The sequence below is a fragment of the Vipera ursinii genome (assembly GCF_947247035.1).
Source record: "Vipera ursinii genome assembly, chromosome: 1".
NCBI lineage: Eukaryota > Metazoa > Chordata > Lepidosauria > Squamata > Viperidae > Vipera > Vipera ursinii.
The window spans coordinates 189,029,186-189,052,152 of record NC_139512.1 but is presented as its reverse complement, the minus strand read 5'-3'; the positions used below and the strand labels follow the sequence as shown (position 1 = coordinate 189,052,152).

The 22,967-nt window shown below is 39.0% G+C and overlaps 1 protein-coding gene across 1 annotated transcript in view; it reads right to left on the bottom strand.

Moving 5' to 3' along the window:
• The window catches only part of COL6A2 (collagen type VI alpha 2 chain), a 57,185-nt gene that overhangs the window by 8,157 nt on the left and 26,061 nt on the right, over window positions 1–22,967 (bottom strand). The window contains exons 16-27 of the mRNA XM_083350759.1: window positions 19,066–19,128; window positions 16,916–16,978; window positions 15,881–15,943; window positions 14,623–14,673; window positions 12,461–12,496; window positions 11,986–12,048; window positions 10,875–10,937; window positions 9,581–9,616; window positions 9,192–9,237; window positions 8,090–8,242; window positions 6,922–7,374; window positions 5,931–5,969 (exon numbers count right to left, since the gene is read on the bottom strand). Of these exons, the coding sequence (XP_083206885.1) occupies window positions 5,931–5,969; window positions 6,922–7,374; window positions 8,090–8,242; window positions 9,192–9,237; window positions 9,581–9,616; window positions 10,875–10,937; window positions 11,986–12,048; window positions 12,461–12,496; window positions 14,623–14,673; window positions 15,881–15,943; window positions 16,916–16,978; window positions 19,066–19,128 (1,129 nt within the window). The remainder of the gene's footprint in view (window positions 1–5,930; window positions 5,970–6,921; window positions 7,375–8,089; window positions 8,243–9,191; window positions 9,238–9,580; window positions 9,617–10,874; window positions 10,938–11,985; window positions 12,049–12,460; window positions 12,497–14,622; window positions 14,674–15,880; window positions 15,944–16,915; window positions 16,979–19,065; window positions 19,129–22,967) is intronic.

The following is a 22,967-nucleotide window of genomic DNA, read 5'->3' as shown; positions in this document are numbered from 1 at the left end:
GTTGCTGTTGTTAGGCAAATTCTGCACAATTGTGGCATCCCATAGTCACTTGATTGCCGTTTGTGATTTCCTGTCAGCTTTCCCATTGACTTTGTTTGTTGGAAGCTGACAGTGAAGGTCACAAAGAGAGATCTCATGACTATGGGATGCTGTGACATCATAATTGTGAACCAGATGCCAAGTACCTGAATCACAGCCATGTGGCTGTGGGGAACACTGTAATGGTCACAGCTACAAGAATCTGTTCTAAATCCCCTTTGTTCAGTGCCATAACTTCAAACAGTTGCTGAATCTAAAAATTAACAGCCTTATTCTCTAGCCATCTCTTTAATGCTTTCCCTGGTTCTAATCAGTTGGTTACAGTCACTTGGGATGACAACAAGATTTTTTCAGATCTGTGTTTGTGTTTGTGTGTGTGTTTGTGTGTGTGTGTGTGTGTATCATGATCATATAGTCCCTGCTTTAGCAAATATGCCAATCTCTCAGCCCAGACAAGTTTTAAAGTAAGGAATTAAAAGCTTGCACTCCCCTGCCTTCTGTATTTTTGTCTGGAGATGCAGTGGCTACAAACATTTCTTGGCCAGGGAACTGGTTACTAAGTAAAGCTGCATGTAATCCTTAGTTACACCAGAGCAGACATTTGAAAACATTCCTATTCTAGAAGCTTCTTTGTTATAATCTGGAATTAATAAAAAGTAAAGGAAAAATCCTTCAGCTAAAAGGGTTGTCCTTTTAAATATCTTTAAGTTCTGTAGGCCAAACCATAAATTTCTTTTTGTCTTAGAGGCAAAACAATCATTTTAGCAAAGCCCTATTACAGTCTCTGGATCCCCCACAATTTCTCTGTGCACCATTTTAAAAGTATCAATGAACAAGTCCATCCATTCCTGCCGCTCATGTCCAGTGGCAAACTTGGCTTTTTCGGCGGTATAGGCCAAGGTGGCCACCAGTTGGGTATACATGCTGGGGTCCTGGATCTCCCTCGTGGAGTTCAGGAGCTGGGCGATCATGGGTTTGGTGCTGGGCAAAGTTATCTCGACCTCCACAGGGCGGAAAGTAACTGGGTACCTCCCATCTGCAAGTGAGTGTCAAAAGAATATTTTCAGGGCTATACTCTGATTTCAGATCCTGCTGGTTTCATACATTGATGCTAGTGTTGATCCAGTGAGTCCCTGTAAAATAACTTCCCTAAAGCCCCCTATGCTATTGTTTGTCAGGGCCATAAAAAAGTTCTTTTATATCTTCCAAGGCATTTTAAAATATCTCTAGTGCTTTTGAAACTTCATATTGTATTATTCTGATGCTGGCTTTAATGTGCTGTATTTATGATTCCTTTGAGGTAATGCAGTTATTGGGACATTTAAAAGTTAACAAGAAAAAATAAATACTTTAAAGTAGCCATAATTAGTACTATTATTCAAACGTGAGCACTACATAGAGATATTTAGCTGGAAATCCAAATAGGCAGTGGTGTTAGTCTGTTACAGCACACACAGTGAAGAAAGTTGTAGTTCCTTAAAGATTAACAAAAGAGTGATGGCCAGTGGTGGGATTCAGCTGGTTCGCACTGGTTCGACAGAACAGATACCTAATTTTTCTTGAGTTCAGAGAACCAGCTCCTCAATGGCCAGACTAGTGTGCATTCACGTGCCTCCAATCCCCTTGCTTGCTGTAAAGCCAGATTGGAGTCCTTGGGCCACTCCTTCCAGCCCATTTTGGAGCTGGTCCAAAAGTGAAGGGAATGGTTCCCACCTCACCCGATCGCTGTGGGGCTTGTTTTCCAAACCTCTGCACAGGCTTTGGACAAAACTGAAAAAGCAGCAACAAGAGCAAAGAGCTGTTCAAAGGAGGAGGAAGAAGAAGAAAGTGGGAGAAGTCACTACTGAGCAAGCGAGGCGCGACAGGGGTCAGGGTGTGGTAGGCTTGGCTGTGGGGGCACTTTGGCATGGTAAGTGGTTGTGGGGTGCATGGAGAAGCTCCTTCCTCCCCCACCTGCCTCATTGCAGCGTCCCCACCCCCCCTGCAGAGAACCAGTTGTTAAATTATTTGAATCCCACCACTGGTGATGGCATTCCGTGGACCACAGTAAATGGACTCTAGCCCACAAGCACCCATGTCACAGGTAGGCAACATGGTGTCTATTGATGCTAGGCTGCCTACAAGACCCTTTAAGAGTCCAGCAGACCCTCAATTTATAGTAAATTACAGAAAGTTTAGGTTCAGTTCAGCTTGGTTTGATTTTTACCACGGACGTGTTAATATTGATGTGTTGTTGTATGTCTTTTTAGTTACTGTATACTACAGAGAGTCTATATGTTTATGACAGGTATTAATATGGTGAGTAAAAAAGGCTGAAAATGTGCTTGTTTTTAGGAAGGAAAAAAATCTCACCCAGTACAAAGCCCAACTGGCAATACAACACATTTTTCTCAGTATCAATTGAAAAGCACTAATTCACTTAACATCCTTCTCTCTACTTTTCATTCAGGCAAGGTTTTGATCAGGCTATATTTGTCCTCTGCCCAGAATGCTTTCTACAGAACCCATACTTGTTTTGACCATACAGTGCTGAATCTCTTGATCCAGATGGGGCGCAACTTATCTTTTCCCACTGATGCCCCATCAATTTTGTTCTATTCATTGCAAAGAGATGGAGATCCAGTACTTTAGGACTAAACTGACTACAGTATGTACAAGTTCTATCATTCCTTTAAATGAAGACATGAAGGAAATAGTTTTGTGCCCTCTTACAGTCTTTGAAACAATTATTCTTGAATAAAGGAAAATAGCAAAGGAGCAATATCAATGATTTATGGTGTATTATTAAAAGTTTCTGGAATGCAAACTCCAACTTTGAATATCTAGGGCAGGGGTGTCAAACTCAATTTCATTGAGGGCCGCATCAGCATTGCGGTTGCTCTCAGGGGGCCGGGTGGGCATGGCCTGGGTGGGCATGGCCTACTGGGTGGGCATAGCTAGAATGCGTATGGCTTACTGGGTGGGCGTGGCCAGCTCTACATCATTCGCATCAAGGGTGCCTATGGGGGCCTGGGCAGGAGTGGGACAGATCTGAGGGTCTCTGGGCCGGGGCCAAGGCAGTGGGGGCGTTTCCTCACTGTTTCCAGGATGGCTTCGCGGGCCGCATGAAACCACTTTGCGGGCCGGATCTGGCCCCCGGGCCTTGTGTTTGACATGTCTGATCTAGGGAAATGGGAGCTTAGAAAATATACAGCCTAGTCGATAAAAGGTGGAACACTTTCAGAGGCAGCAATGGTAAGACCTGTCTCTGGAAAGATTAGGAAAAGTTCACTGGAATTCAGACAATAAAGATATCATATCCCATTTTTAAAGCAATAATTTTAAGGACAGTAATTAGGCATTGTTGAAGAGATATGACAAAATTGGAACAATATTAGCTTGCATTGCCCAAGAATCCAAGAACTTTGAAAATGTATTTTAAGCATATACATACAGTAAGATCGATATACCGTCTACTCTACAAGATCAGAATTTATGAGAGGAGAATGTGAAATCAAAGTCATGGTTAGATTTATACTAAAAATACCCAGAATGGAAGGACAGTAAGAGACCTGTATCCCAGCTTTAAATCTTTGCTACTCCAAATTATTAGAAATAACTGCACTGGAAAAGGTTTTGCTCATAGAACATAAACTGTAGGATAGTAAGCAAAATAACTCTTTTAAACTAATTCTGGGAAAAAAATCACTGCTAAACACTGAAAAGCAATTCAAAGACATTTGTTCTAAACAGTGGTAAGCAATTTGTGAGTGAAGTTGAATTATCATTTTGAAGGAAAGAGTTAAAGAGGTCATACATCAATCCAGTATTAATATCTTTTTATTTAATATCTTTTATTATTTATTTATTTATTATTTATTTATTTTTATTCTAATTTGCTGATTGCTATGTAATTTTAATGTCTATATTAATAAATAAGAAACTATTTTATTGAACTTGGAGCCTTGGTGGAGCAGTGGGCTAATGCCTCCTTAAGTAACACCAGCTGCCTGCAATTAGTGCAGGTTCGCATCCCACCAGGCTCAAGGTTGACTCAGCCTTCCATCCTTCCGAGGTAGGTAAAATGAGGAGCCAGATTGTTGGGGGCAATAAGCTGACTTTGTAATAATGCTGCTGGGGGGGCAAAAGCCCTAATAAGCAGGCATATACATAGAATGAAGGCTATTGCTAAGCACATTGATTTGTGCTTTAAATTGTAAGCCGCCCTGAGTCTTCGGAGAAGGGCGGGATATAAATGGGATTAAAATAAAAATAAAAAAATAAAAAACTTAAAAAAGAACCGAATAACACACATTTTCTTTTTGTGGTACAATAAGCAAGTACAGAAGCCTGTGGAAAATTACAATGTTTTTTAATGAAACTATAATGAACTATGGGAAAATTGCTATCTTTTAATTTTCATCTATCGGTTTGAAGGATGCTATGCAATTTCTAAATCAACATTTGGAAGTTTCTTCCTCATTAATGTTGTTGGGAAAGAGAGACAGAGGAAGAATCACATTGAAATAAAGTTTCCTTTGGTGTTACCCAGCAGTGCAAAGGAGACCTCAATCAAGGTATTCTGCTGGGTGAATCCCACAGGGCATTAGTTAATGACATTAGGAGGGGATTTTTAGATGGATGGATGGATGGATGAAGTTAAAACGGAATTCACACTAGAAATGCTGCAAATAAAGAATCAATCAAAACTTTTCCTACATATGGTACCATTCTCTCTAACACACAATATTTACAAATTGGGAGCCCTTATGATTTAGGAAAGATAAATGCTAACATTTTACCTACATAGGTTAGTGCGTCACTTGTCTGAAAAGAATGGACTTAAGTCACCCATGCACTAGTGATATCCAAGTCAGAATCTGTAGCCAGTGCATGAAGGAGTCATACAGATATTGCTGGAAATTAAAAATTTACTCATATGATACATACATTGCCCAGTTGCAATAGTTAGCAACGTGTCTCTGAATATAAATTAGAATGTATTTTGCACTTAGAAGCAATGAATGCTTGTGTTTAATTGCTCACACTAGCATTACATCTGTATCACTCTGTATCTGTATCAACTACCTGCAGTAGAGGTACTTCTGTTTCTGAAACCAATCAGAATGGTGAGTTGTGAGAGAAAGGGCCTTTTCTGCACATTTCTAGAACATAATACCAATTTATTATTAAGCTATTAAGTTATTAAGCCCCATCATTATCCTCATTGCTTAGGAGCTGCATTTTATGGAACTACCTTGGAAGATGACATGTTTATGTAGACTAATTTAGCTACTAATGTAGTAAGGCACAAAAGGATGACATATTTAATGTTATACCAACAAGAGAGAAATGAACAACACAATATAAAAGTGTCTGAGGAATTTCCTGAAATATCAGAAATTTGTCCTAAACTTTAGAGCCCTGAGCTATTTTATATGCATTGAACAAGTATTCAGTTTCTGCATTATGGTTATGGATTAGAATTGGCAGCATCAGGATTTAATCAGTTTCAAACGTGCCAAAACATAATACACCAGTATTTGATCACTGATGTTTAATGGCAGATTCCCCAAGTGCTTCTTTTAGGATCTTTACTTTCTCATGGTTAGTCTCTGGGCAAAGATTTTGGTTGCTAATCTCAAACGGACATGTTAGAACAGGTTTTTATGCTTTGAGAAACTACTGTTTCAGAAGACTTGAGATATTTACAACATTTCCATAAAGCAGAATAGCTATAATATAAAAATATACCTACCTGTAAAAATAAACATTAGGAAGGAATAATATTTAGAAATAATGTAAAAATATGAGTTAGAATGTCCATTCTTTGTTTAGGTCAGAATTCTTTTACATACTATAGTGAATTGAGGTGGAAGGGGAAAGAGGATCATAGTTCAGTTTTGTTTTACCTGTTTGGCAGGGCAGTTCAGGGCAGACAATCTGAGGATCTGAAAAAAAAGTAAAAAAACACTCGATGGAAATCATTCAGATCACATTTGTATACATATCAACAATTAGGCAGGATATTGAAAATATTAAGTTTTAAACTAATGCAACCAAGAGAAGCTAATTAATCCTTTTTCTTGGGCCAAAATGATCTTCCATGCAATGACATGTTGGCCTAGGAACTTTTCCCCCTTTGGCATTAAAGTGAAGCAAAGGGACTAAAAGAACATTCCATCATTAACAACAAATAAACTGAATCTCATTTTCATTTAGGATGATAGCCTAATCAAGAGTCAGTGTAGAATTGGCATTCAGACTCACTCTATGATTGGCAGTGACTACATTGATCAGTCTTTGAAAACTGTCCTTTAAGCAATAGCAATGCCACTTTATAGTGCCTTACAGCTTCTCTAAGCGATTTACAATGTTAGCATAGAGTCAACCTTGAGCTGCTCAGAATCGAACTACTGGAGTGAGCAGTGAGTCAGCCTGAGTACTGCATTCTAACCGCTGCACCACCATAGCTCTTAAGACTTTTAAGGCTCATTAAGATTTTACTACCATATTGGGTACAAAATATGGTGAGGCTGTGCTTTGTGCTATACAGGCCTTTCTAATTAAACTGCATTAGCAAACACACTTTTCTTCATAGTGAACTATAAATGCAGTTGGGTATGAATGTTACTTTATTGAAACAATGCAATTTTCTCCCAATCAATCTTGCACATAAACTATGATTTAAACTTTCAGTCATTACTTGAAAAAGAAAGCCTTGCCGCTGGAACAGAGCATTCCCTACTGTCTATTCCTTCCAACTCTGAATATCACTAGACCTTGACAATTGCTACTTTTTAAAATGGGGTGCCATGAACATAATGTTTAGCCTAAATATATGAAAAGACATGCCATATTACTTTCTTGCAATTAGCCTTAGCAAAGCTTGCATTGACTGACCTGGACAGAGTTCAAACTCTATTTTGTCAAGAAACTCTTCAGCCACTAAATCAGTGAACACTTTCATTCTTTGGACTCTATCTTGGTCATTACACGCAATTGCTTTCAGAGTCTCTGATTCTTCATCTACATTGAACATGTCTCCAATCCCAATGGCATTGACCACAACATTTCCATCACAGAGGGCTTGCAAATTTGAGTCTTTATCTCGAGGGTCATGACGTCCATCAGTCACTACCACAGCAAATACCCGGGCTTTATCTCTCCGGCTTTCTTTGATGAGTGTTTCGTAGGCAAACTGAAGTGCAGAGGGAGTCCAGGTGCCCCCTGCAATCCATTCCAGTTTCTTCACTGCTTCTTTGAAACTGGAGAGTGAGTCAATGCGCTTATCATTGAGCTGGATGGCTTCAAAGGTGCCCTTATGACTGTACTGTACCACTCCAACACGGGCACCTGCCAAGAAAATAAACTTGGTCATAATTCCTAAATTTTGATATTCTATTTCCCCTTCATCACCCCCAGCCTGTGAGTGGAGATTCACATATGTACCGAGCCAATGATTTGAAATCATTTTCAGGGATAAGTAATACAGTTATTGTAAAAAATATTCAGAAAAAGTATCATTTCTGATCTTTAGAGAAAGGGCTGGTCTTGGTTCCCAAGTCAAATAACAATTGACACAGACATAATGTCACATCCCAAGTGGCAGCCACAAAGATGTCGGTTGCCATTGATATTGCCCTGTAGAACAGACCTAACAGGACATTTTGGATCTCCTTTGTATTGATGAATGACACCACTGGAGGCTCTTCTATGGTATCATCCTTTCCTTAAGAGCAGCACTAATGAAGTAGAAAACCAACTATTCCAATAAAGCCTCCAATGCAGATAAAGGTTGATCAAAACAGGCTGTAGGTATGTTAAAGAAATCTAGGTCCAAATACAGATTTTTGTATATACAGTATCTTTTTTAAAAATTAGACCAGTGTGGAATACTTGTGGGTCAAGATAGCAAATTTTTGCAGTAGTGATGTGGATCAGATATTGCTTCCTATGTAACAATTCATTAGTGGCTGAAAAAATGTATGTCGTCATATACAGTAGGTATCGGAGACCCTTACAGCTATGGAGAATATTCAGCTGTAAGAAGAAATCATCAGTCACTGACCTGTCTCTGATTTTGGATCTTTGGCAATGGACCCTAGCCTGCTCACCACATTGATAACAAAATTCTTCTCCAGGGAGAAATTGGTATAGCCAATACTCTCTGAACTGTCTATGACGAAGACAATGTCCAATGGACCACACCGCTTCTCACAATCTATGGAAACAGAAGACAAAATAATCAGAACCTGTGCCAGGAAACGAGCCCAGGACCACCACAACAATGCAATGCAAATAACTGAGGAGTATTTTAAAGTAGGGAGCCTCCTGAAGCCTGTTTGAACACTACACATGTGAACAAACCAGGGCTAACATTTTGAGTGGTTGCACACATCATGCTAAACTAGCTTTCCACAACCTGGCATTCTCTAAATATGTTGGACTACTCCCTCTATTCTCCCAAGCCAACAGGACCAATCAGAATGGTGAGAGATAGTGATGCAAGGGCACTAGAATGCAAAAAGGTGGAAAGTTGAGCAATACCATAGATTATCCAGACCACATGTCCCCAGAGAAAACTGCTTCTAAACTGTCCCTTCCTACCTAGTCTGAAGCTTGGCATTTGGAAGCTTAAACTTCTGGTTTAGCTAAATGCCAGATAGCATTAATTAAGCAGCTTGATCAGCCACTGTTAGTTCAGAGTGAATAATGATGTCAATTCAGACCCTAGAAAAAATAGTAAAAGTACATTATTTCGCTTCCAAATGCATCCTTTCTAAATTAAATGAGATGGAAATGGAAAATTGGCAAGAGTCCGCTGGAGTTGGTGGCCAATAATTTTAAACAAACAAACAAAATAAATAAACAATATCCTTCTGGCTTATTTCCCACATTAGGCACGCATACATGGTAAGTGTGACTATTTCTGCCTACTTGCAATGAATTAAAAACAAATCTACTGCTTAGAGTCATCTATAATTCTGCAAATCATTTTGATGTAAGAGTTACTAGTCTACCCTAAACTGTCCAAAATTAGCCTAGCCATCAAATAACTGAAGAACACCTTGATACGATGGCAACTTTTCCCTATTAAAATGGTATAATTTTTCCCTTCTCAGAGAACCCTTCTGCTCTAAATGAAGATCATGCAAAGACTCCGAACAAACCACAGCAGCCACAGGTCTCTCTGATGTAGGTCATCACATCGCAGTCCTATCAACAATAACAACAGCAACAATTATGTACGCAAGATATACACGGACACCAGTAGATTATTATAAACATTGTACAGTAATGTGCATTCCAATGTTCTATTATTGCAACACCACAAGCCCCCAAATATCTGCCCGTACTCTTCAAAATATGATCAGAGGGTATATGCATTAAGGTATATATGAAACAAAATCAGTTTCTGTTTATAATTTCTATTATGCCAGACAGTGTGAAGCAGCATTTGCTGTGCTTTTTCATAGCTCACAACAAATTACCACCGATACCAGAAAGGCAGCAAAGTTACCAAAGTGAGTATGTAGCATAAGAAATGTTCTTGACTTACAGTTAGGCCAGGATCTCCAGGAGGACCAGGGTCACCCTAGGAAAAAAAGAGGATGGAAGCGTTCATCAAATGGAAGTCCACATTTTTGAGATTTCAGGATGTAAGAAAAGTAATATATCCACTTGCAATATATTTTTAATATTCACTAGCATTTGGAAATATAAGTGTTGCTTTAAATAAGAAAGAGCCTGGCAGGATCAACAGTCACTTGTCTGAGATTAGTGGCTATAGAAAATGAATAAATAAATAAGTAAAATTCTGAAGGAAGAAACTGCAATAAGCCCAGTCCTGATGGGTTGATGGCATGGGTGGTTAGTAGCCATTTATAAATGAAAAACACTGATATCACTAGTCATTATTTCTCCTCACTCTACAAGTTTATACTTGCTGCCTCTTTGGCAGGAAATAAAAAAGTTCCAGAAAAACCCAAGGGGAAAAATTATTCTATTAGGCGACACAAGTGGTAAGTAGAATCAAGGCAGGAGAGCATAGAAAATGTGTCATGGAACGTATAAAAATGTATCATTCAGAGACTTAAGAATGATTGCGAATGGTGTGACAGTTGCTGACTTAGGAAAATATTTGTTTTGAACAAGTGGTTTAAACATAAATTTATTTCCATATACACATAGCAAACAAATAGATTTAAAAGTCTCACTGAATTGATTATTTATCACAAAGGACTGAATGAGGAGCAGTGGCAGATATAAGAGTAATGAGATGGTTCTGATTGAGGGACTGAAGGTGTTTTGAAAGAGCCAAAAAGTGGTTCTTAGGAATAAATTATATATAAACAGGAATAGAATGACAGAAATATGACAGGCATGACAGAGTGCTTCTAATGCAACCATTGTGTACAAAGGACAAGGAAATGGGGGAGGGGCTGAGCACAAAACATGCTCTCCAAGAAATCCCTCCACTTGGCCAATAAAAAAATTCTAACTGTAATTGTAATTTTCCTTCTCCCTTTAAGCTTAGTGTTCCTGAGGTAAGCGTTAAATTAAAGGAAAAAGGACTCCTCCACCCAGCCTGCTTTTTTCAGCCTACAGAAAGTAATGGATGTAACTTGTGGTGCTGGCAACATCATTGCCAATCTCTCTGCAGAGATGAGGTAAATGGACTGTTGTCAGGGCAGTGGCTTAGAAAGTGACATGCTTTCTTCCCATCCTAGGGACAAAAGCACATTACTGGGGGAGTCAAGGTAGTCACTTCTTTTGCCTCCTGTTTTTCAAATGCCGCCCCCAAGGGAAGTGAGCCATGCAATAATGTCCAACCGGATGCACAATTACAATACCTCGGGTCCAGATTCACCATCTGATCCTCTGGGTCCAGGTGGACCTGGAAGGCCGACATGTCCCTAGAAGGACAGAGTAATGTAGTTAAAGGCAGTGAATGCAGAAGGTTTTACTGAAGAGTACAGAAAATGAATGACAGATCTTTGGAGACAGATAATTGTTTCAAAGAGGGGATTTATAACGCTCTGAGTACAGTATATAGTCATCTCTCTCCCTGACCCTTCCCTCCTTCTCTCTCTCTCTTTTTCACAGAGAGAGAGACAGAGAGAGACAGAGAGACAGAGACAGAGAGACATCATTTGCAGTCTTTTTAAAAATCCATGTAAGATCATTTCAGCCAGAAGCAGAAATGGAACCAAGAGGGGAACAGGTCCCAACCAGTACAACATTTAAATTAGGTTTTTGAGGTTCTACCTATGATTCATTAAAGAATGCTGAGAAAATTCAACATGCTTCAGATACTATTACCATTGCAGGAAACATGCATGGTACCCCAGAATCTCATATAGTAAACTTCACATCTGTATTTTAATCACAGGCCTGAGAAATCTGGAACCACAAGCTCTTTGGTGTTTAAATCAGAGGTCCCCAACCTTTTGAGCACCAGGGACTGGTTCTGTGGAGAGAGGTTTTTCTGCAGACCAGAGGGGGCAAGGTTTCATGTACTGTCTGCATCCCGCAGATGGGGCTTTGCTTGTTTGCGCAGACCAGTTTCTGGCATGCTGTGGCCCAGTACCAGTCTATGGACTGGGGGTTGGGGACCCCTGGTTTAAATCTCCTTGTCATAAGTATATGATATGCATATTATCTACATTACAATTATTATAATTGTGTATATTCAATTATATACAAAATGTAAGAGATGTTCTAATTCTTAAGATTACATGGGCAACAGTATAATTTAAAGCCTATGAAAGAAGCTGTAAGTTTATAAAAGACATAAATTTACTATTAAGAAAGATCAGTGTATCATTATCTAAATCCATGATAACCCAAAATGCAGTGGAAGAGCACACAGGAAATGCTTTTTAAATGAGAATCTTAAATTACCCTTCAAATGGTTAAAGTTGTTAAACAGTTTAGAGAATGTAAGATTAAGAGTCTACTTACATCATCGCCTGGCTCTCCTTTTTTCCCTCTAAGTCCTTTTGGACCAAGGTCACCTCTTGCACCCTATCTCAAAAATGGTATAAAGAAGAGATTGTTTTGTATTTTCCTCTATAGCTCACTATTTTTTCCATCAATACTACATTCTCCTCTATTATTCCTTCAGAAGCAAAATGGGAATAAAAAGAATTTCATGGGAAGAATATCTCAGCAGGGGATGATTTCTGAAAAGTGAAGTCCACACCTCTTAAAGTTGCTGAGTTGAGAAACACTGGTATTAATCTTGTGACTCATTTTTTATCCTACTGGCATCTCAAGAGACCCCAGAACAACTCCACTATGGATGCCACCTATACATTCCTCCTGCCAGTTCTCCTAGCTGCTTCAAGGATCAGTTCCTCAACAAGTGAAGGAAAATAATAGGATATCACCTAATGTCCAATTTATTAGCAAAAGCAAGTACATAGGTATACAGTACCTCTGGGCCTGGCTGACCCTTTTCACCTTTGTCACCCTAGAAAGAGAGAAAAGTGTCTCAATTTTCATTTTGTCTTGCCATAGGTTTGTTCAAATATAAGCAAGTATAAAATTTCATATGGTGATCAATAAATTAATTAAATTCATTGACAGACAAACATAATTTTTGGAAGGCCAAGGGAATCAATCAATTTCCCTTGGTTTCAAAAAAGAATATCTGATGAACAACATTCCAAAAAACTGAATCCATCATAACACATTAAATCACAGTTAATAATCATTGCATAAATCACAATTGGCTTGGTTCACATAACATATAATGTACCTGTCAGACCTGCCCTAATCAGATCCCCTAGGAAAGAAATGCTTTTGACTCCATTTGATTAAAGCAAAGGGTTCTGTTGCTAAGAGTGATGGTTGCAGTAAAGTCAAGCCAGCTCTGAAATCCCTGCACTCGCTGGATATGAAAATAAGGTGTAGGTTTGCCCCTCCATCCTATCCCTCCCCCCATGATCAGGCAGTTTCCAGCCAAACGGAGCTCACCAAGATGTTTTGAGAACTCTGAGATGTTTGGAGGTAATCTGCTTATTTCTCAGGTTGCCTGGCCATGGGATGCTGGATCCAGAATCCAGCTGCTCTGATCTTTCTCACCAGCCTTCCCCCCCCACTCCCGATTTCCTATCATGTACACACAAAGCTTTATTGCCCTTTCATCTTTCCTCCTTTCCTTCTTCTCCCCTTCTTTCCCCTTTCAACCTCCCCCTTCTTTTGTTGGCAGGATGCCTGTGAGAGAGGCAGAGCTGACATTATGCCCCCCTTGACAGGGACATTAGTCTTGCAGAAGAAGAAAAAAGAGGGGGGAGGGAGAAATACACAAAAATTCTCAATTAGCAAACAGTTCAGTGCAGCTTATCTGGGTATCGGTCATGGAATTTTTAAAGCAGTTTGGGGCTTTAACATGTTGGGAGTCGACCCATTCAGTTTCTGAGGGGGGAAAAGAGTTTTCAGACTACCAAATACTGACCCCCCCCCCCGATGTATGTGAGAGTCCAAAATGACTTTGACTTCAAAGTACTGATGTCCCTCGATCATAATGGCATCGGGAGGTGATTGTAATTCGGGATGCAAGGGAGATGTGATATCTGGCTTCAGTAGACTACAATGATATACTGATTGTATACATCTGAGCATTTTTGGCAGCTCAAGTTCTACAGTTACTGGGTTAATAATCCTCTTGATGGGGAAAGGACCAATATATTTTGGTCCCAATTTTTTTTTGACATTTGCCTAGATTGTAGGAATTTGGTAGAGAGATAGACTGTCGCCCAACTTAAAGTCCTTTGGCTTGATGCCCTTTTATCAGCCTGTTTTTTGTATGCTCCTCTAGCTTCATCGATAACTTTTCTCACCACTGGCCAGTTGTTCTGTAACTGGGCAACCCAATCTTTCAGCAATACAGTCAGTGGGGTGGCCTGAAGTATTTTTCAGCTCATTTACTTTAATTTAATTTAATTTAATAATTTAATTTGTATACCGCCCTTCTCCCGAAGGACTCAGGGCAGTGAACAGGGCAATACATAATAAAAAACAGAATACAAAAATTAAAAAACAATTAAACCATTATGCCCATAATAATTAATACATATTAAAATTAAAACTATTTATAAAAACCCAACCCCATCCCGTCAGACCAGGCCAGCTTGTTCAACTTTACTTGTCCATGATGTGAGAAAAAGAGATGGGAAGAAGCGACTCATTTATTTAGAAAGTATTGGGTGGCAGCAAGGAGGGGTGGGGGACTCTGTTTGTTTTAGTAAATGTTAAGAAATGGATAAGGGCTTGCTTGTGTTTTTCTATTTCACAATAAAAATGCCTTGCAAGGACATTGTTTTTACAGCTTTAAATTTGGCAGCATTCCCTTAAACTGTCAGTCAGTCTCCTGCTTGGTTGCAGGATCATTCTGAGAAGTTCAAAAGAGAAGGTTGTGAGTGTAAATGACTGCCTTTCCAGAGAAAGGGAGATTTTTAGTTTCTAAACCAGCCAGGAAACTGCTCTTCTTGGAAGGATTAAAAATGAACTTTTCTAATGGTGCTTCTGCTTTGTTCTGGGAAGTCTTTTCATATTAAGCAATTAATATAAATATGTCATGTCATAAAAACATACCCGGGGTCCCCTGGGACCAGGAACACTTAAGCCAGGTCTTCCCCTATCACCCTATGATTAAAACAAGAAAATTAACACACAATTCAAACATTTCATATATGACTCCAGAAGTTTGCTTGTTGCTAATCTGTATGACAATTGAGCTTAGCTCTTATTATTTATATATGACAATTATTTATATGCCACTAACTCTAATGCTTCTGGACAGCTGACATGGAGTTATTATATCACAACATCCATAAAATCACCAATTCCATAAAGTTTTCTTTTATAATCTGAAAGAAAATTAGTATCATATGTTTTACAGATGGTATACAACTGTATCAATAAACTCCATGATAGAGAAACAATACAATAATAAATGATGGAAATGCCAGGAAACAGAAGAAAAAAATTACCAAAAGGGATAGACACTTAAAAAAATATATCAAAATTACTGAAAAGATATGCATAGTACAATGCAGAAAACTTAAATTCAAAATGTAATCACAACATTTCTTACTAGGTATAATCTCAAAAAACCTCAATAAGAAGTATAAAATCTAACCAACTTTATGTTTATCAACATTAATATTTTAGAAATCATAGTTAATATTGATATATTTTAATTTATTTTTAAGTGTACATTATCTACCCATCCTCACCAAAATTTATAAAAAAACAACACAAATTAAAATTCTGTTCATGACCGCCATTAAAAAACAATTAATTTGTTTGTTTGTGTGTGTGTTTGTGCATGTGGGCATATATGTGCATTCACATGCATCTTTAAGTCAGCACTAACTCCTGACAACTGTCTGGAAAAGTCCCTGCAGTTTTTTTGGCAAGGTTTTTTGGAAGGTTTTTTGCTATTGCCTCCTTCTTCCTAGGCTTCTCATTCTGAAGGGTAGGAGAGAATGATTGCCCCAAACCACTCAGATGATTTCATGCCTAAGATAGAACTAGAATTCACAGTCTCCTGGTTCTACCTTCAATCATTACATCAAACTGACTTTCCTTTTAGGTTTAATAGGCCTTTAATGAGCAAGCAGCATAGAAGAACCCAGTTTAGTTGACAAGAAATACTGACTCAAAGATAATCAACAACTTACTAAGAATGCTATGAATCTGAATTTTCAAGAAAGACATGCAGAATGAGAAAGACATTCTTGACCATAGGCAGTCTTAAAATAAGGCTGTCTTTAGCTGATTTAATCAAGTTAATATTATAAAAAAACAGAGCAAACCTAAGTGTGTTTCTGGTAGATACAGGTCTTACCTTGGGTCCTTTAGGCCCCATGTCACCCCTTTCACCTTCCCTCCCAGGATCTCCAGCTGAGCCCTGCAAACAGGAAGTGGGGAGAAATCAAAGAGATGGAATATAGAGATGAATGATCAGGTGTAGCATTTAGGATCCCATGATCAACATCCTTTCCTCCCTTTACAAGGGGCTCTCTATATTAACTTTTTCATATATAAGGTAAAGGTAAAGGTTCCCCTGCACATGCGTGCTAGTCGTTTCCAATTCTAGGGGCCAGTGCTCATCTCCGTTTCAAAGCCGAAGAGCAAACCCTTGTCCAAGGATGTCTCCGTGGTCATGTGGCCAGCATGACTAGACGCCAAAGGCGCATGGAACGCTGTTACCTTCCCACCGTAGTGGTCCCTATTTTTCTACTTGCATTTTTACGTGCTTTTGAACTGCTAGGTTGGCAGAAGCTGGGACAAGTAACAGGCGCTCACTCTGTTACATGGTACTCAGGATTCAACCCGCCAAACTGCCGACCTTCTGCTTGACAAGCTCAGCGTCCTAACCCACTGAGCCACCGCGTCCCTTTTTTCATATATAGCCAGTCGTTTTTCCTTCCATCTGCTCTCTGCCAATCCATGACAGGCAAAAGAATTGAGATGAAGCCACTCTACATTTTCAGGCACTTTGTCCATTTAGAGACTGCACTTTGTCAGTGCAGTCAGTGCAGTGTCAAATCTCATGCTAAAATCCCTGGCCTAACCATTGAACTTTTCTCTCTTTTTTCAATCATTTGCTATGTGCATCATTCCTTATTATAATATTTATTGTCATAATTAAAAATTATACTCAAATCCAGAACCATAGTAACACTGAGCTGGACAAATAGGGAGAACTGGACAAGTGAAATCTCTATCAAGAAGCAAAGAATAAGAGTTTTATTCTTGACTGAAATGGTTTGCACAGGGAAAAATGTATTATTTTCTTACTTTGTTGCTCCTTGGAAAGCAACAACATAGGGGAGTAAGTTAATGGCTGTATCCTGTAAATGTGCTTAGATAAACTTACAGGGTTTCCTTTTTCGCCCACAGGACCTGGTGGACCACGCTGGCCTGGTGGTCCTTGATCTCCCTGTGAAACAAAATGTGAAATGAACAGTCAGAGCTATCCCTCACTTCAGATACTGTAGACATATAGAACCTCTCCTAGAGAGTAAGGCCATCCTAAGTCATAACATGTGGAAATGAGCCTATTTATTGTATTATATATACAGTAGGTAGTCCTTACAACCACAATGAAGCGCCACATTTCTGTTACTAAGCAAGACAGTTGTTAAGTGAGTTGTGTCCCACTTTACAATCTTTTTTGCCACAGTGAATGTTAAGTGAATCACTGCAGTTAAGTGAATCATGTGGTTGTTAAATGAGTCTAGATTTCCCCATTGACTTTGCATGTTGGAAACCAACTGGAAGGTTACAAATGGTGATCGTCTGATCCCGGGATGGTGCAACTGTCATAAATACTGAATTTTGATCACATGACCATGGGAACGCTATAATGGTCGTAAGTTGAAAACTGATCATAATTCATTGTTTTCTGTGCTGCTGTAACTTTGAATGGCCACTAAATGAACGGTTCTAAATCAAGGACTACCTATATTAGAATATCACAGAAATATTTTGCTTATCAATCTTGTTTTAGCTATAACTGATTTCACAGTTCAAGCCTATCAAGCCAGAACTCATTCAACCATATGTTGACAAGCAACTGACAGTCAATCCTTATAATATTAAATTAATGATTATTGCAAAACAAGGAAACAGAAACATTTATTGTTCATCAGAATTCAATTTTCCTGCTGTATTATACTTCAAACTTTGTGTTGCACCAGAGGCTTAGAATCTCATGCTGCAGAAATGGCCAAAAAAAATTTCACTGCAACAACAAATAAAGAGGAACAATTTCTATTAGATACCTTTGCAGTCTTAGACTATATTTCTTTAAATGTACACTATGAAAGATGTGTTCTTGATTATGAGGTTCCTTGATATACACACACACAAACACATATATGTGTGTGTGTGTGTGTGTGTGTAGGTATATGTGTATATGAATATGTATAAAGGTAAAGGTAAAGGTTCCCCCGCACATATGTGCTAGTCGTTTTCAACTCTAGGGGCCGGTGCTCATCTCCGTTTCAAAGCCGAAGAGCCAGCACTTGTCCGAGGACGTCTCCGTGGTCATGTGGCCAGCATGACTAGACGCCAAAGGTGCACGGAACGCTGTTACCTTCCCACCATAGTGGTCCCTATTTTTCTACTTGCATTTTTACATGCTTTTGAACTGCTAGGTTGGCAGAAGCTGGGACGAGTAACAGGCGCTCACTCTGCTACGGGGCACTCAGGATTCGACCCGCCAAACTGCCGACCTTCTGATCGACAAGCTCAGTGTCCTAACCCACTGAGCCACCGCATCCCTCACATGTATATGTATATATATGTGTGTATGTGTATGTGTATGTGTGTGTGTATGTATATGTATGTATGTATGTATATATATGTATGTATGTATATATATATGTATGTATATATATATATATGTATATGTGTGTATATATGTATATATATGTGTGTGTATATGTATGTATGTATGTATATGTATATGTATGTGTGTGTGTGTGTATGCCTCAAAATTGAAATATTAAACATTAATACAGTTAGAAAGTAGTCTCAGTCTCAGAAGGTTGTATGGACAAGGAGGCATGATTTTGGAGGTGAAACCCAACCACAGTGAAGAAACTATAGAGGACAATTTTTAGAACACAAAAGTTATCCAGACAATTATAAATTAAAAGTTATCCAGATAATTTTTAGAGGACAAAAATTATCAAGAGAAACCTAGAGTTCTGTTCCCATCAACTCTATTAAGTAATATAATTAACAGCGGGACTGGGCTTCTTGTTCCTCTTCCCCTACCGTACCATCTTTCTTTTCTTCTGTCAGGAATGGTGCATCACAGTTGCTTAAATTTAACATAGTAAAGTGCCATTTTGCCAGGATATTTTAGCAGTCTCACAAATTCTAGTAATATATGTAAACCAATAATATGTAAATATCCATAATAATAATAGTGAACGATTTTTCAATACATTTTTAAAATAGTGGCTAAAGAAGTCTAAATGGGAGGCGCATTTACTGATATTTATCATTCCATCATACATTTCTTCCTTTCTCTCCAACTTCTCCTGGTAGACCCCTTTGTCCCTCAGAACCAGGATCTCCCTATGAATAAAGAAATAGTTCATATTAGTTATTGCTTTCAACTTTATTCTAGCTTTCTATGACTAATAACTGGACATATGAGAGAAAACTCCAGCAAGACATCCATACATTTAATATTTAAACATTGGGGACCTGGATTAATATTCCAATACTTTCTTATTGATCTCTAAATCTGTTTATTACCCCAAAACAAAAGGTAAACATAACTAAAGATAAAGTCAAAATCCTAAAAAGGTCTTACAAACAACAAAACAACAACAACAACAACAACAATAATAACAATAATAATAATAATAATAATAATTAATAATAAGTTGGAAGGAATCTTGGAGGTAAACTAGTCCAACCCCCTGCTCAGGCAGGAAACCCTATACCATTTCAGACAAATGGCTGTCATTTCTTAAAAACTTCCAGTGTTGGAGCATTCACCACTTCTGGAGGCAGGTTGTTCCATTGGTTAATTGTTCTAACTGTCAAGAAATTTCTCCTTAGTTCTAGGTTGCTTCTCTCTTTGGTTAGTTTCCATCTGTTGCTTCTTGTCCTGCCTTCAGGTGCTTTGGAAAATAGCTTGACTCCCTCTTCTTTGTGGCAGCCCCTAAGATATTGGAACACTGCTATCATGTCACCCCTCATCCTTCTCTTCATTAAACTAGACAAACCCAATTCCAGCAACCTCCAGTCTCCTAATCATTTTTGTTGCTCTTTTCTGTATTCTTTCTAGTGTCTCAACATCTTTTTTACATCGTGGTGACCAAAACTGGATGCAGTATTTCAAGTGTGCCTTACCAAGGCTTTGTAAAGTGCTATTAACACTTCACATGATTTTGATTCTATCCCTTTATTAATGCAGGCTGTTGGCTTTTTTGGCAGGTGCAGCACACTGCTGGCTCATATTTAAGTGATTGTCCACTAGGTCTCCAAGATCCCTCTCACAGTTGCTACTACTGGGCAAGGTACCACCTATACTATACCTGTGCATTTGGTTTTTCTTGCCTAAATGTAGAACCTTACTTTTTTCACCACTGAATTCCATTTTGTTAGATAGTGCCCAATGTTCAAGTCTGTCAAGATCCTTCTGTATCTTAAGCCTATCTTCTGAAGTGTTGGCTATTCCTGCCAGTTTGGTGTTGCCTGAAAATTTGATGAGTTCTCCATCTATCCCCTCATCCAAACCATTGATGAAGATGTTGAAGAGCACTGGGTCCAGAACAGAGCCCTGGGGCACCCCACTACACACTTCCCTCCATGTAGATGCAGTTACATTGAGGACCACATGCTGAATATGGCTGGTCAGCCAGTTATGAATCCATCTGGTGCTGATGTTGTCTAACCCACATTTTTCTATCTTATCAAGTAGTAGGTTGTGGCCTACTTTATCAAATGCCTTACTGAAGTCTAAGTAAATTATATCCACAGCATTCCTCTGGTCCACTAATTTTGTCACCTGGTCAAAGAATGCAATAAGATTTGTCTGGCATGATCTGTTTTTGACAACCCATGTTAGCTTTTTGTAATGACTTTGTTTGCCTCTAGGTGTTTGCTGATTCATTGCTTGATTATCTTTTCAAGATCTTTCCAGGTATGGAGGTCAGGCTGATAGGTCCATAATTTCCTGGATCCATTTTCCCTCTTTTTTGGAGATGGGAACTACATTAGCTCTTTTCCAGTCCTCTGGTAGTTCCCCAGTGCTCCAGGATCTTTGAAAGATATAGTTCAATGGTTCTGAGATGACATCTGCCAGTTCCTTCAGAACCTTGGTGTGTAGTCCATCTGGTCCTGGTGATTTGAACTCATCTAGGGTGGACAGGTGCTCAGTTACCATTTTCTTGCCTATCTTAACTTGTGTTTCTAATCTGTTTTTATGGTACTGTTTTTGATAGGTTGGACTGTTTTCTCCCTTTGTGTAAATACGGATGCAAAAAAACCAAGTTGAGTAGTTCTGCTTTTGCCCTATTCTTGCCAATTTCTCCCACTAGTGGACCAATCATTTCCTTAACTTTTTTCTTGTTTTTTAAATGTTGGAAAAAGTTTTTTTTTGTTATTTTTGACTTTTGTTGAAAGCCTTAGTTCATTTTGAGCCTTAGATTTCCTCACTTCATCTTTGTAGGCTCCGGCTATTTGCTGATATTCTGCCTTAGTTATGTGCCCCTCTTTCCACTTTTTATATTTGTCTTTTAATTTATCAGAGAGTTCTTTATGCAGCCATACTGGTTTCTTTTGAGAGATGTTATTTTTCTTCTTTGTTGGTATTGTGCTAGACTGGGCTTTTATAATCTCTCTTTTCAAAATTTCCCAAGCCTCTTTAATTATGTTCCCCTTGTAGATTCTCATCCATGGAATCCTTCCCAAGCCCTCTCTAAGTTTGTTGAAATTAACTCTCTTAAAGTCCAAGACTCTAGTTTGACTGTGTTTTATTGCTTGTGCTTGCATAATGTTGAATTCCAATATTGCATGATAACTCCCCACCAAGGTTCCTGTGGTTTCAACACCTTCTATCTTTTCATCTCTGTTAGGGAGAATTAAGTCCAATATGGCTGAACCCCTAGTTCCCTTCTCTACTTTTGGGGAGAGAAAGTTGTCTCCTAGGTTTGAGTCAATTGATATATTTAAATCTTTCAGAAGATATAATGGGCACGGCCAAGTATAAAATGCTGATTTGCCAAAAGGAGAGAGATGCCATCTTTCTTCTGTCCCCCATTGGCTTTTCCTTATCTATCCTTCTCAGCTTGCTTTGCTGATTAGCTGCCACCATGCTGCATTGTTATTTTCAAAGAATGCTCATGGAACTCAGATAATTCTGGAGGCTGGAAATTTGCTTTGCAGAATGTCACTTTCCAAATATTATTTTGTTAATTTTAAAAGGCAAATCAGGCAGGCAGGCAGGCTTCAACTGGTACAAAATGCGGCTGCGTGGGTGCTTATGGGAGTATCTTGGTACTCCCATGTTACACCACTCCTGCGCGAGCTGCATTGGCTTCTGGTTACCCTCCGAGTGCGATTCAAGGTGCTGGTAATAACCTTTAAAACCCTGCATGGCTTAGGCCTGGGGTACTTACGAGACCACCTGCTGCCATTGTCAACCTCCCATCGCCCGGTTTGCTCCCACAGAGTCAACCTCCTCAGGGTTCTGTCAGCCAGGCAATGCCGGCTGGTGACCCCCAGGGGGAGAGCCTTCTCTGTGGGCGCACCGACCCTCTGGAATGAGTTGCCTCTAGAGCTGCGGACGGCCCCTGACCTTCGGTCCTTCCGCCGTGACCTGAAGACGTGGTTGTTCCAACAAGCGGGCCTGGACTGACTACGATTTTTAATTAGGCTTTTACTGGGTTAAATTGTTTTGTAATTTTGTATTTATTGTTTAATTCTCTTTTTAATTTTGTACTCTATGTTTTTTAATTTTTATTGCTGTGAGCCGCCCTGAGTCCTCAGGGAGAAGGGCGGCATATAAATTTAATGAAATGAAATGAAATGAAATGAAATGAAATGAAATGAAATACAATGGTGAACTGAATGAAGTCTATAAGCACCATGTTAAGAACTCCAGCTAAGTAATAAAATTCACCAACATGTCCTGGGAAATTAATAAAGGCAAAAGAACCTCATAACTAACAGCTCCCTTTATCTTTCTGTAGTCCCAGCTGGAGTCCCAGCAAGGACTGGGAATCAAGCAAGTCTCTTTAGGAAGTAAGAAAAAACTTTTCTCAGACATACTTTTGTTCTTTTTATAGCTTATTCATTTCCATTGGAAATCTACATGTATCGTTCCCTTTCCCAAGTGTTTTTTGTAAGCACTAGGGTTGAAAAGATTTATATCTGTTGTTTTGGACACTTAGTGATACCGT